Here is a 13886-nt window from a genome sequence, read left to right as displayed (position 1 = left end):
TAATCACTGACGCGCCGTCGTCGACCATGAGTCTCAAGGCTGGATCGGGTCATTTCCCATCAATCAGTTTTCTTATTCGTGAAAGCCAACTGGCGCTTCACCACAGAATCTCCACGTGGTTTCATTGGTGGAATGGGAACAGGAGGCGCAGCGGAGGAATTTGCCAGATGGACATCAGCGGGTGGGGTGCGCTCCAATAACTGTTCTGGTAACAGTGGTGGATCGGACGTCACATCAATGTTGTCCAGAGCAGGGAAATCCGATTCATTGAAAACAATATCACGTCAGTAGACTTGCTGTGAGTTTTTACATCCATGAGGCGATTATCTCGCTTATGCTAAGGGATCCCCAGATAAATGCACAGCTGGGCTCGTGCATCCAGCTTATCTTTCTAAATTTCGTGAATGTGAAGCTTTGCAGTACAACCAAACACCTTGAGATATTGAATAGGTGGCGTTTTGTTATGCCATAGCTCGAACGACGTACGGTCATTCGTATTGACACTCGGTGTAATATTGAGCAGAGTTGTAACATGACCAAAACATTCCGTCCATAGCTGCTTTGGCAAAGAGGTGTCCAAGATCAGGGCTTGGACACGCTCTATGGTGATACGCACGCGTCGTTCTACGACACCATATTCTTGTGGTGTGTATGCGTTTGTAAAGTCAGCATGTGTTCCGAGCTTCGTGAAAATTATACGCCCTAGCTTCTCATACTCTTTGACGTTGTTGGGTTGAAAACCCTGAATTTCCACATTAGGGGGTGGTCGTAGGTACTCGAGGGGTTGCACATCTCTGCGTTCAGGATACCTATTAGAAGGGAAGGGAACGCGGTGAGACTTCGCATAAGTGCATGCAGAGCAGAAAAATGAATCTGGACGAGATACGGTTAATGCATCGAGACCGGTGAGCGTTTGGTTCTTAGAGAGCACCTGCAACACACGGATGTTAGGGTGTCCGAGACGTTTGTGTAATAGCATAAGTACGTTTTCTTTACCTGTTGTAGCAACGTGAGCTCCTTCCTTCTGGACCGCAAGCGCCGTGAACTGGTACAGCTTCGAAGTCGACGATTTCATCGCCTTAATGATGAAGCGTTGGTTGGTCTGGACCGTGCGCATGGTACGCTTGAAGTTGACGCGATAGTCATCATCGACACCAGCCGCAACCGATAGTAGGCTGTACTGCAATTTTGGGCTATGGAGGACATCGTGCAATACTAGCGTCCGCTCCCCTTAGAGCCACATACCAGGATCTCGACCGCGTCATTTGTTTCAATTGGTACCTGAGACTGTCCACCAACGGTGATGCCTCCGCTCGCTGCAGTCTTAGTCATGAACCATTCGGCATGCTGCGACACGTGACTGCTGCACCCTGAAACGATGGTCCAGCTGGTATCTAGGTCGGTGTTGGCTTCAGGTCGGAGACTAGCAGCCGAGGTGGCCGTCTGAACCTCAGACACTACTGCGATTAGAGCTACCTTGCGACGAGACTGATCAGAACCTCCTTCGTCACGGCGAGATGACTGGGAGTTGCTGTTGTTACCGCGATTTCCACCACAGCCGCCACGACCACGACCACCACTGAGACCACCACGACCACCTTGATGCCACGATCCACCACCACGGTTGTTACTGCATTGGTTGTGATTGTACGGGTGCGCCCGGTAGGTGTTGGTAATACGCAGCTCGAAGTTAGCCGGTAGAGCCGTGCCAGCCTTGATATTGCCATCACACAAATCCTTCTGTAGACCACGGCATTGGCGGATGTTGTGTCGAGGTTTTTGGCAGTAGCTGCAGACATCCGATAGGGCAGGCGTCTGCGCTGCCAATGCGGAGTGTTGGTGTAATCAAGGCATGCTCGCCCTTGGTGCCTTGGCTTTCAGGTGCCCCCTTCGCAAGGCTGTAGTGCTACTGGGCTTCGATTTCAGGGGACTTGGCCTCAATGCTCATCTTGAGCTCTTCGTACAGAATGTACATCCGCACGCCTTTCCAAACTCGGAGATCATCCTTCTAAGACTTCGGCATGGAGTGGAACAGATACAGCGATTTTTTGGACATCCGTCAAGGTTGATTCGGTCGCTTCGGATGTGGCTTTCATCGCGTTTTTCTAGTTCGAGGAAGAAGCTAGTAAGATCACTGCCTCTTGGTACTTGATATTCATAGGAAATGCTGGATGAAGCAGGGGTCACCATGGAATGCCGCACCTTCATACTTCGTGCCTATGGTCTGGAAGTTGCCGAAGGCTGTCGTGAGGTTCTTGACCAGACGGATGTGAGTGTCATCCATCGTTTTCATCAAAAATGCCTTGGTCTGCGCTTCCATACGGCGAAGCTGGCGAGCAGATGGAGGAATAGGTCCCACTTGCTTTTTCTCACGCCTTGTATTGCGTTGAGCAAACGGACGGACAGAAGATAGATCACTCTTTTTAAGCTTCTTGCCTGACGGGTTATCATCGTCGTCACAGCTGGGCTATAGCTCGTCTGAGCTGTCTTCGAAATCGACCTCGTCTGAGCCAACCTCGGCAACTGGCGCGCTTAGTCGTGGCTTCGTCGTCGGACATGTCAGAGCCACTTCCACGGTCTTCATCTTCATCATCCCTGACTCCATTGTAATCCTTCTTGGCGACGAAACCGAGGAGGTGCTTGCCTTCTAGAGAAGCACTCACGCGTGTCTTCCAAACGTCGAAATTGCGAGCACCGGTAAGTCGAGGGAGGCCGTCACTCGAGGATTGGCTAGGACTCATGATCTGTTGATGTAGAGCACAGCCGCACGAAGAAAAACTTGGATAATGTAGACTTGAGATGAAGAAGTTTGGAAGGAAGGAAGATTTGCATTAGTGGAGCAGCAAGCTAGACTCTCACTACTGTCTTCTTATTGTATACGGCAGTCAGAAACACTATTAAATAATGTCGCTACCAGGAATTTGTTTCGAGTCATGAGTACCGTATCCCTTCACAATTAGTTTGTAAAGAGTACGGTACTGAGGTCAGCTCTGTGACGAGCCCTAACCTCAACAAAGACTAAGGAAGGAGCAGGGGGCCATGACAACAAGCTAGATAAAGCAAATAACGCGGCTTTTGCTGCCCAGTGACTCTGTCGACTTATACTTGTTCCTATGTATGGGTTGATAGTAACAATCTACAGTCAACAACAATATGAACACCTCCATTCGTCTAATTAGACTCTCTCCATGGAGAGCTCCGCTTTCTCTTATTGTAATTTTTCAAAATGAAATTTCAAAACAAAAATTATTTTATTTGTTACACCCATGACAGTTAATTAGCTGCACTAAGCCACGCATAACATGCGCGGTGGTAGCCTTCCGTGGGAAATACCACGAGCGTCACATATACTCGACCAAATAGCCATCGAGTGCGCTCTTCGTCATACCTCACATGACTTTGATGTGGCGTTTGACGTGGATCTCTCACAGGCCTGCTATAGTGTTCGTGTGTGTTCCAGCTTCTGGATCCACATAGTGTTCTGAGTGGTTCACATACTTGTGCGTGTAGTTCAAGTCCTAAAGAGAAGGATGGTTGTCGAGCGTTCTGGTGCGCACGTCGCCCTTAGTGTTCCTTTCGGTGACGTATGTGGCGTACATGTCCGAGTAGATTGTTGTCCTACACAAAAAACAAGCTAATATGATACAGTGATGTATATGTCATAACGTGCGGAAAATACGATTGTGCCCAGGCTTGATGAACTTGCGAATAGCATGAAATAGCTTCTTCTGGGTTCTATCGCTTCAACAATTCGGCCAAACAATTTCCAGTAGAGCGGTCCACTCACCAATAAGCCAATAATCCGGGAATTGTCGCCCACGATTGTGTTTGCTCTTCTTTGTTAGGTTTGTTTCGTCAATTTCGACAATGTGGCCCACACCGCCAATCTATGAGTACACATTAAGAGCGCCCCAAACACATTTGAGCAGAATATGAGCAGTACCCGAAATTGATCGCTGAACAGCTGCTTCGAGCAGAGACATCGAACGTAGCCGCACCAGCAGTGTTGGCTTTTTACGGAGCTTTTTACTTAATTTAAGTGGAAACGCCTGTAAAAATGTAAAAAATCGATTAAAAACGTGTAAATAGGGGAGACAAATCAGATTGGGCAATACGACGAGGTCGGTTGAGGGACTGCAGGACGGACGCGTTCGTGGTCACGCGGGTAATGGAGCTCGCCTTCCTCGCTGCAGATCATCACGTGCGTCTTGGATTTGTCACTTCAAGGGGCAGAGCGGAGGCTAGCAGCAATGAAGCGAGCGCTGAGCTCACGACCAAGTGGTTGTACGAGTTGCAGCTAGCAGGAGCATTCCCCGCTGTCGATATCTCTGCTCTTGGCATTTGCTGCTCATATTGACTCTTTTTGATACTGTTTCGCCTAAGATACGCTTTGACCATGCTACATAGGCACCAGGTTGACATTTTTCATTGCGTTGACGCTAATGTTCAAGATGCGCATGACATAGTCCGTCGTAGGCGCTGGCGAGTTCACAACAGAAATCCTTATCAAGTGGTATATTGCTCCTTCAGTACAAGCTGTCTGTTGTTGCTACGATGGACCTTTATTGCTATTGCGTGCATTGCAGTGAGTACAACCTAGTGGATTGGTACTGTAGTATTTTCACTCTTGATCCGATTTGAACTACTAACTTTCAAAAAGTGTTTCGTTAGCTCGTGTGGAAGTTTGAACTACTGTTTTCCACTGCTCAAGCCACGGTGTTCTCCTTGTGTCTTATGGATCTACTGTACCGCGATCTCAACCGCTTTTCCCCAGCTTTTGTAGCAATTTGAACGACCAAGTATAACATAGCTCGCGGACGCTGACAAATGCTGGGCTTGCGCTGAGAATTTCAAAACTGAAGCCGTCAACAATTACTGACCGACAAGAATCTGCGCGTTCGATGAGAATTAAATGCGACGGTATATTGCAATTCATCAACATCAAGTATATTATCTACGGATGCACAAATGCTCCTTGTCACTACATTTGAGAGGAAACTAACGCGTACTTTATTGCTTCGAATTTACAGCTGCGCTTCGCCGTCAGAAGAATTCGTAACCAGCGATGCTAGCCTTGTTTTTCGCGCTCGAATTCCTGTCAACCTTTGTTGCTGGGGAAAGTCCAAGTTATTGTACGGAGGATAAGGTTGCCGGTTTGGCGGTGGAATCGTATCTTTATGAGAGCCAAGCCGTGTCGTTGTAAACGGTAAATCATTACATGGACTGCTGCGTTCATTGCTCGTTGCGTCCTCTCCACCTGCATTCGTACAGTTCTCGTCAACGCCGTTTCTTTCATTGGAAATTGAATTGCTCTCATTTTCGCCTTCTGCAGTGCCGATAGAATCTGTATTGCTCAGCCTTGGAGTTTCAAATATAGTGCTCCATATCCCAACTGTGTCTTCGTCCCCATACTCCCCAATTTCCTCCCAGTCGAAGTGCTCCAAGTATTCATCTAATTGTCTGTCGCTAAGAGCAACCGTATCGAGTTCAGCGGTCAGAAAACCCACCGCAGTATCATCAAGGTCCGTTTGTGAAGCAGGTGCAGTTGGAGCCGGCGTTTGACACGATGGCGTATCGCGTTCCCTTCGGTCCATACCACCCGTTGAACCGTTTTGCTGTCCTGAAAATAAGGCCCGTGCCAATCGTGGCGACTGCAATTGGTCATGTTCATGCTGGCCAGGCAAGCTCTGAGATTCACGGGCTGGGTCTTGCTCTAGTGACGTTTGCGGATTGGCAGAAGTAGAACATGTACGGGGGGGGAGTAGTTCGAGCTGGCGTTGTACGTGACGGAGTAGGTCGTGCTGGGGTTGTGTGAGAAGAAGTAGCCTGGGTTGGGCGAGGTGGAGTAGCACGGGATGGAGTAGCACGGGCTGGAGTAGCACGGGCTGGAGTAGCACGGGCTGGAGTAGCACAGACTGGGGTAGCACAGACTGGGGTAGTGTGAGCTGAATTTTGCGACGTAGCGATGCATGGTCGTTCTTTTGGGTCCACCGTTCTCAATAGTTTTCTTGAACTCGTTGGCATCACTTTCTCGAGGCGATTCTTTTCTCGAACGTACTGACGAGTAATCTGATGTTTCGCGGTCTTGTCGATCGACATGCGGTTCCGTTTCGGCGTTAGAATGAGCGCAAGTTCACTAAATAAGCGCTCACATGTTGCGGTATTAACAGCAATAGAAAGGATTGTAATTGCAAGCGAAGGAAGTTTGCACTCTTTCTTCGTACATTTTTCATACCTCCAAAACTGCATCACTTGATCCTCGGTGGGGAAGTCGATGAAACGTGAAGATGAAAAATCGCCAGTATCCAATTAAACATTTCACCACGCACCCCGGCATCGTCATCACTTACAAAGCGGCGATAATAATACTGTGCGAATTGGCACACATCATCGATGTCAGTGAGCACAGTTGAAGGAAGCTTCCGCGCTTGGGCCACGTATTCAGGATGGAGGAAAAATCCTAGGACAAACAAAGGCTGCTCACATGCGTTCCAGCGAGTTTCCACTAGATCGGTTAAAGCATCGTTCATTTCAGTTGACGCAAAACCACGGTAAATCTCCATAAAAGTAAAAACGACATCGACCACTGTATTCTCATCCCTTTGTAGGCGAAACGAAGCAGCACACAATGGGCGGACGATTTTTTCAGCAGTCTCCAGTTTTGTCCAGAACTCAACGTCTCCAAAAACGCGAAGCGAATCCGGAAGATCACTGCGTCTCCGATAAGAAAAGACCATATCTTCCAAAGCCCCTCGTGCTCGCAGAAGCGACGCAAAACAGGCTTGCATCGAATTCCATCTAGTTTCACATAGCGTGAAAATTGCAAAGCTAGTTCCGTAGCGTTTAGTCATTGCCTTGAAAGCTCGCAACAACCATTTAGAAGTAGAAGTGTTTAGATAACTGGCAGCACCCGCGGCATCCGTCGAAACCTCTTTGAACACCGTTTTGAAGACGGCTTTCACTAGGTTATTGATGTCATGAGCGAAACAGTAGACGAGCGCGATATTTGGGTACCGGAGCTCCAGAATCCGGCGAGCACGAGCGCATTGCCCAGCATTATCCGTTACAACAGCGCCTACCTTCAGTTCCGAGCATCTAGATCCTCAATCACCCCTCCATTTGCTGAGCTATTGCAAGGCCATCATGGCGATCACCAGTTGGCTTTAAACCGTAAGTCATAAGCCGACCAAACAACGATACCATGCAACCCAGTACGTGCACCTTTGCAATAGTTTCCCAAACATCAGACAGGAAATTCACCCTTCCGCCGCTTTTTTGCTGGATCTCGCAAACCTTGGCTCGCTGCTCAGCAGCATGTAGATCTGCATATTCAGTTAGGACACGGCCGCCCAAGATATGGCGATGCGGAATCGCGCCTTGGATCCCACAGCGGGCGTTCAAGAACACCAGTAATCGGCGGAATGACATCAATTCCACGAAGGAATCAGGCAGCAAAGCCTCAGCTTGAAACTCCAGCAGTAGGCGCCAAAATATAATTATTTCAACAGGCGTAAATTGAGGTGCCGAAGTGCATTGATGCTTGCTAGACTCTCCATACGTCCTTGCTCCAGCTTGATTCTCGTCGCTCCGAAGTCCATCGCCAGTAACACGAGTGTAGTACACACACTCTGACAAGTGTTTCTCCCACGAATCCTTTCGCCCGTGAACATGGGTAGGGAAAGGAACCGAATCTCTGTCCCTTACGTGAGCTGCATAGCAGTACTTGCACACAGTCCACCACATCGTTTTGTTGCACTTCTCATTCAGTCGGAAAAAATTTGTGCTGAGTGCACTTGGAGGGCGTCCACGTTTGAATCCACCAGCTTGTTCATCACGCAGTCCTGGTAGGAGGTCCATCAGGATCGGCAGTCTCGTAGCTTCGGCTCGAACTTCGGGTTGATAGTAGATCTTCAGGTTTTCTTTTGGACTGAGTGCCTTCAGCTTCTGAGTACTGTGGATCTTCAACCATAGTTTTTACGTCAACAATGTAAAATATCTTACGTAAAAATGTTTTTAATCGTGTAGAAAACCCTTTTTACGTAAGAAGGTAAAAATGTAAATGTAAATGTTAAAATGCCAACACTGGCACCAGTCCTCCACTGTGATCTCCGATACGTCCGCTATCTCCGCCGTGTTGGTGTGCAACGCTCGCATACACCATACATACAGTAGCCGAGCTGCTTGGGCTAGCGATAGTTTCATCCCAGAAAACCGGGTATTAGTTAAAATACTTAGACTTGCCTTCCTACCTTCATCATGACGTTTCTTGCGGCAGCACCGCCAGTGTATCGCCTTTCCGGGGACCCTTAAACGCATGGGCTGCTGGTAGCCTGGCAATACGTAGAGTCCTCGAGAAGCTCTGCTTGTTGCTACAACACTACTGCCCCCACCTCGTCGCTCTTCGCCTCGATGATTGAGGTGAAGGTGAAGTGCTCTACGTTGTGAAGGACAAAGTGGTGGTTGGTTGCGCTAATCATGGTTCGAAAGGAGGGGCTACGCGAGGGAGGCTGACAGAGTCTGGAGCGGCGCGAATACTTTGCAAAGTGAGGGAGTGAGTGTGCTAGCGTGACGAATGTCTGGTAGGGAGGGAACGGGGGCATTTCCGCGTTCACATACAAAAGCCTATTAATTTGTTTACACGAAGTTTTGCAAACTTCGTGTAAATGTTGTCGAAAACGGAGGCATAGCACTATTATTTGCAAATTCCAGTCATGGGCAAATCTTGTGTGACGCACACTGGTCAAATCACGAACTATGAAAATTTCATTTTGAAAAATTACAATAAGAGAAAGCGGAGCTCTCCTTGAGGAGAACCTCTGATTGTGCTTCTACATCGCTGAAAAATTCTGGCAAAGCCACCACACGATTTGGTATCACCAAGGAACGACCTTGGCAAGAAACCTACTGTCAATGCATTTTTTATAGATACCAAAGTTGCTGTGACAAATACAATTTTCTACTGGACACTTGCACTTGCTGCCTCCCAGCCTAAAGCCAACGGCGTCTTGTATATTTGTCTTTACGTCGTAAAATATTTGTTAGCAATGAATTGTCAATGGGAACTCAATACAATTTCAAATTACTGGAAAAAAAACTGTGCTGGTACAGTGTGTTGCCAGCACAGCACGATAGCGAAAAGCATTTAATGCCGACTCGAATCTCAACCTATAAGCATCCTTATGAACCGGCGAATAAGGCTCAAGACAGATACTTACAACAAAAAGCAAACAAGCAAGGATATTTTACCACACGATACACTATATTTGTTGTTGCTCTACAAAGTGAACCCCTCTATGCAATACAACACCGTAAAGCTGCACAGCTTTCTTTATAAGTTGCTGCGGCTGGTTACGATTTAGTTGGTGCTGTTGTTGCGGATGTAGTACGGCTCGTCCTGGAATTCCGTCTCGCAGTACGGGAATAATGTGTCGTCGTCCGACGGGGTGAACAGCTCCTTGCCGGCGTGGATCATTACGTAGCAGCCAGTAATGGCGCACACCACAATCACCAGCATTGATGCGCCCTTGTCCAGGAACGACATGCTCTTCCAGAATACACGAAGGTAGATGATCAGCGGCAAAAGCAAGCAGCTCGTCGTGTGGGCAGTAGCTCCTGTAAAGTCCTCCAGGTCGAGGAAACGCTTGCGTGCAAGCACGGCAATAATCACCAGGATCGCAATGATGCAAACACGTAGAGCAATGTAGCGCAGAGGGTTGTTCCGGTAGGGCGCGTGAAGCTGCTCCTCCGTGATCTCCTCGCCGAACTCCAGAGCGACGCGCAGGTGCGACATACGGCCCTCTGTCTTCTCAACCAGGCTCGAAGCAGACACCTGACGGTTAGCCGTGTCCATGGGGGTTGAGCTCTGCATGTACGAACGCTTCTCCTGGATCTCCATGTCAAGGTCCACGTTGGCCTGGTCAGCCTCGCCGTTGAAGCGGACGATCTCGGGGCCCTTGTGCATGCCCAAAACCAGACGCTCAGCCATGAAGAACGGAGGCATCATCAGCGTCGAGAAAGCGATCGAAATGTGCACCTGCATGAACAGGTAGGCCATCACCACGGCACCACGGTCGGCGGTGAAGCCCAGAGGGGCCAAGCCAAGCGGGTTCGACGTGCTCACGATCGAGTACAGGATGTTGCCGGAGAGCTGGCAGCCGCCGGCCGTGTAACCAGCAAGAGCGACAGCGACGAAGAAAGCAGAGATGAAGAGAATGGTGACGACCACCACACGCGGCATGCGCTGTGGCTGCGAGTGCTCGCGCTGCAGGTCGGGCACCACAATAGCAGCACCGTACGCCAGAGCAAGATTACCGAAGCAGGTCAAAACCTGGTGCAGAGTCACGTCCGGCGACGGGATCGAACCGTGGCCGCGCATGTTCCACTGCAGGACAGACACAGCGATGATATCGGCAATGACTGTGCCCATGCAACCGGCGAACGCCATACCAGCACTCTCCTTCAGCGTCGGGATCAGACACACCGGAACGACCATAAGTGCCATGAAGATGATCCAGAAAATCTGGCTGAACGAGTCAGGGAATAGCACGTCCAACAGGGTGCTGCCTAGCACCAGGAAGGCGCACGGCACCAGCAGACACACACCCATCTGAGAAACCACCGTGAAGAATCGGCCCCACTTGCCCAGAGCCCACTCGCCCAGGTCACCGTACGTCTTCACGGACGACGGCGCCACCAGCATCACCTTGGACAACTTGAGAGTTGCGTAGGTGTTGGCGAAGATCATGAACGCTAAGGCAACCGACGCGAATAGCGGGCCGGCGCGGGCGTAGTTGGAAGGCATGGCCAGTGAACCGATACCGCAGACGCAGCAGAAGAGATTGAAAGACGCCTTGGCGTCTTCCATGGTGAAGAAAGCCGACTTGCCGTTGGTGGACGACATCGTGGAATGAACAAGCCGAAATACGAAGGTTGGACGGGGTCCTGCTGCTTGCTGGGCTTCTCCGAGAGAAGATAAATTCCAAAGTGAACGAGTTAGAGCACCTTTCAGGCGGTGCACACGGCTCAAGTCATTTCTCCAATTTGAGTGCGCTGTGCTCACTGAGAACGGCGGCCGAACAGAGCCGATCCTCTTTTTTCGGAGCAAGCATACTGGGCGCAAGTGCCGGTGTATCAATTCCAACTTGGCTGCATCAGCAATGCCAGGGATTTGGCCGGCTTTGTGAGCTCATGTCCCTGCTTTCAACAAGTTGCCGTTGCAGGAGACTTGCATCCAGGCGAGTATACGGAGCACCAGATGCAGACAAAGTGCCGGGCGCGGCAACCTCAGTTTAGGGATGCGCTCTCGACCGTCTCAGTTACTGCTTGGGATGCTTTACAGGAGTGTGGATTAAAGCGACGCGTCGGGTTTGGAGTGCCCGTATCTAGTTAACACTGCCAAATACAGTGTATCGCGTCTTTGAGCTGGCGAAGCAGATCCCTAGGCGGTCGTTACACCATATTATGCTGGCAACCCATCCCCAGGATAGCGCACTTTGGGCCCGTATCGCGAGGGACGACCTGGCCTCCATTCAATCCCACTCTATTGCCCTTTCCGGTGCAGGACAACGGCTCTCTTGCAAGGATCGATGATCGCTGATGACAGCAGCTGATCGTGCGCTCCGGATTTCCACGGCATCCACACCAGCCTCCGGTTGAGAATCTCGACTCGAGATCGAGCCTCGCTTGCTTTCCATGTATACTACGCAATCTGAGGTAGACACCAACATAGTCGTGGTGGTTGCCTAATACATGTATGCATCCCTCATTTGAGCGCAGGGCGATCGCTTAACAAATACAGGCTAGTATTGGTAGCAAGTTGAAGGTGCTGGTTGCTCGAGTTGCTGGCTTCGCCGTCCGACGCACGGTGTGACCGTCGTCCAACTTGATCCGCTGTCTGTTCTTGATATGCTGCGCTGAAGCGGGCGGCTAGCCAGTGGCTAGTAGCCTACTTCAGTACAGTGGAGCTCAGCCCATCTCTCTCAGTGTACTTCGGCTTCCGGTGCATGGCATGAGCTGAAATCTGCAGCCGCTAAACCAGCGGGCTACATCGTCGAGAAGCATCCCCGTATCCAGTTTTGTGCGTGTCTAAAATGCATCAGGTGGCCGCCACCGTGGCGGTGCCCACTGTGGGCGAAGAGGACGGCGGCAATGGCTCAATTATTGAGAAGGTCATGAGGACTTCCGCCATGACAAGCAGCGCGTCACGGCCTTGCACATTGCGCATGTACTATGTAGTACATGTACTTTTGCAGTCAATATAAGGTTTGTTTATTTGTACCGTACGTGTACAAATATCGCTCTCTCTCTCTCTGCTTTTATTAAACAAAAACTGCACAACTTTTAAGTTGTGTATGCACCGGTAGTAAAATGTAGGCTTCGGGTCTCGCGAAAGTACAAGGAGCTGCAGCACCGGAGATCCGCGTCGCGAGCGAGGTGACGATTGCCCGGTGCTGCAGCTCCTCGACATTTCGAAAAGCTTTGGACTCCAAATTGATCTTTGGATCGGAGATTGAGACGGGTGGAGTTTCGCGAAATGATCCATTTATTTGCGAGGTTAGCCTCGCGGCAACATTTTCGACTGGATGAATCACCACACTATGCTGCACCTAAATGGCGTGTTTCGCTGCAAAAAAGGCATATCCACTCAAGCAGTACGATTGCACAGTCCTATGAGTCGCATACTATTAATACTACAGTGCACGTACTACATGTAGTTTTCGTGAACACGAAAACTTTCCAGGGTTCCCCGCGCTGAAAAACATCCAACCGTCGCCACGCTCTTTTCACACTGATGTTGTTGCATCTGGGTGGACGAGTTGAGTGTGTGCGATGATTCACACAATTCCTCTCAGTTACTCTCAAAAATGTTCGTGCGTGCTGGGATAACACCGGAGCTGTGAAACTTGTACGAAGGGCATATTATTTACACGCATGTGTGCACTTGGATTGTTGTGGTTATTGTGGCTATACACAAGGCGGGTTTTCTAATATCTTTCCGCGCAATGTTAGTGCACCGACACGAATCGTGCTGAATGCAAAGGTGTCAAACGTTTTGACGTAAACTGTCGAATCAAAAGAGCGGACATTAATGGCGCTCCTTCATCAAATTACAAGTTTGTAGGAACATGTAGACCATAATCGCGATGGAGATATTGACAATTCAGAGGAGTAAAGGCGATTTAGCCAGAAAAGGCTGTCGCGAACACGCCAAAAGTAAATGGCAACAAAGCGATGTCTGTTCAGTCGATCTTAATTTTTAGTCTATGAAGATTGACAATCCGATTTCCGAATGGCTATTTTCGTGTTCGGCAAGTTCTTATGTATTTTGGGTTTCCATTCATTAGTCTGACGTCCGGCGAGAACGATCTGGGACCAGTGTTCGCCATACAACGCAGGACTACGTGGGGCCGTGGCGAAACAGGGCAGCAGTGCATCGAACGCTGGGAGTGAGAAACATTCCCAGCCGAAGTTGACTCATACCAACAGTTTTTATCCTCTTCCTTTTGTGAAATGCGCCAGGGGTTTACTAACGACTTGCAGCTGGCATGACTGTGAGTTTCTGTTTAGAGGGCAATTTTCGAAATGACATTTACATGTACGAAAGTCTAGTGGTAAACACGAATAACATAAATGCGCTTTTACTGGCACAGGTGAAAATAGCTCAGTGCTTGTAGTCATACCAAAAAATCGCCATTTCATAGTTTTGAGCGCCAACAAGACGAATTCTGAGTGGATACACCAAAAGGATGGCAATTCGACACATAATACTTTTCAAATACGAACACTTCAATGGAAAGTGACTTCATCCATCATATCTTTACTAGAACATGATTCCGTTCATTAGTGAGAAATATTTCAGACACTACATGTCGTGAGCATCGTTTGCT

General features: G+C 49.3%; 5 protein-coding genes across 5 annotated transcripts; 1 reads left to right on the top strand and 4 right to left on the bottom strand.

The window, feature by feature from the left end:
* Nucleotides 1–3518: 3518 nt before the first annotated feature.
* On the bottom strand, nucleotides 3519–4398 carry PPTG_20631 (hypothetical protein; the record flags this gene model as incomplete). Its single annotated transcript, XM_008892828.1, has 2 exons — nucleotides 3519–3618; nucleotides 4202–4398. The coding sequence occupies 2 exons, from the start codon at nucleotides 4396–4398 to the stop codon at nucleotides 3519–3521; spliced, it is 297 nt and encodes a 98-aa protein (XP_008891076.1).
* Nucleotides 4399–5713: 1315 nt separating this feature from the next.
* PPTG_20630 (hypothetical protein) lies at nucleotides 5714–6337 on the bottom strand (the record flags this gene model as incomplete). Its single annotated transcript, XM_008892827.1, has 3 exons — nucleotides 5714–5900; nucleotides 6059–6136; nucleotides 6330–6337. The coding sequence occupies 3 exons, from the start codon at nucleotides 6335–6337 to the stop codon at nucleotides 5714–5716; spliced, it is 273 nt and encodes a 90-aa protein (XP_008891075.1).
* Nucleotides 6338–7107: 770 nt separating this feature from the next.
* On the bottom strand, nucleotides 7108–8202 carry PPTG_00018 (hypothetical protein; the record flags this gene model as incomplete). The annotated part of the gene is made up of 2 exons (XM_008891388.1): nucleotides 7108–7951; nucleotides 8090–8202. The coding sequence occupies 2 exons, from the start codon at nucleotides 8200–8202 to the stop codon at nucleotides 7108–7110; spliced, it is 957 nt and encodes a 318-aa protein (XP_008889636.1).
* Nucleotides 8203–9211: 1009 nt separating this feature from the next.
* On the bottom strand, nucleotides 9212–11329 carry PPTG_00017 (hypothetical protein). The gene has a single exon (XM_008891387.1). The coding sequence runs from the start codon at nucleotides 10898–10900 to the stop codon at nucleotides 9356–9358; it is 1545 nt and encodes a 514-aa protein (XP_008889635.1). The 5' UTR covers nucleotides 10901–11329; the 3' UTR covers nucleotides 9212–9355.
* A 760-nt stretch (nucleotides 11330–12089) lies between these two features.
* PPTG_20629 (hypothetical protein) lies at nucleotides 12090–13449 on the top strand (the record flags this gene model as incomplete). The annotated part of the gene is made up of 4 exons (XM_008892826.1): nucleotides 12090–12167; nucleotides 12373–12552; nucleotides 13009–13112; nucleotides 13344–13449. The coding sequence occupies 4 exons, from the start codon at nucleotides 12090–12092 to the stop codon at nucleotides 13447–13449; spliced, it is 468 nt and encodes a 155-aa protein (XP_008891074.1).
* Between the last annotated feature and the right edge of the window lie 437 nt (nucleotides 13450–13886).

Source organism: Phytophthora parasitica (assembly GCF_000247585.1).
Source record: "Phytophthora parasitica INRA-310 unplaced genomic scaffold supercont2.1, whole genome shotgun sequence".
NCBI classification, from domain to species: Eukaryota; Oomycota; class Peronosporomycetes; order Peronosporales; family Peronosporaceae; genus Phytophthora; species Phytophthora nicotianae.
Note: the sequence above shows the minus strand (reverse complement) of the source record. Positions and strands in the feature narration are given on the sequence as shown.

Excerpts from the sequence above, each read along its gene's own strand:
- PPTG_00017 (XM_008891387.1), bottom strand. The coding sequence starts at position 10,900 with ATGTCGTCCACCAACGGCAAGTCGGCTTTCTTCACCATGGAAGACGCC.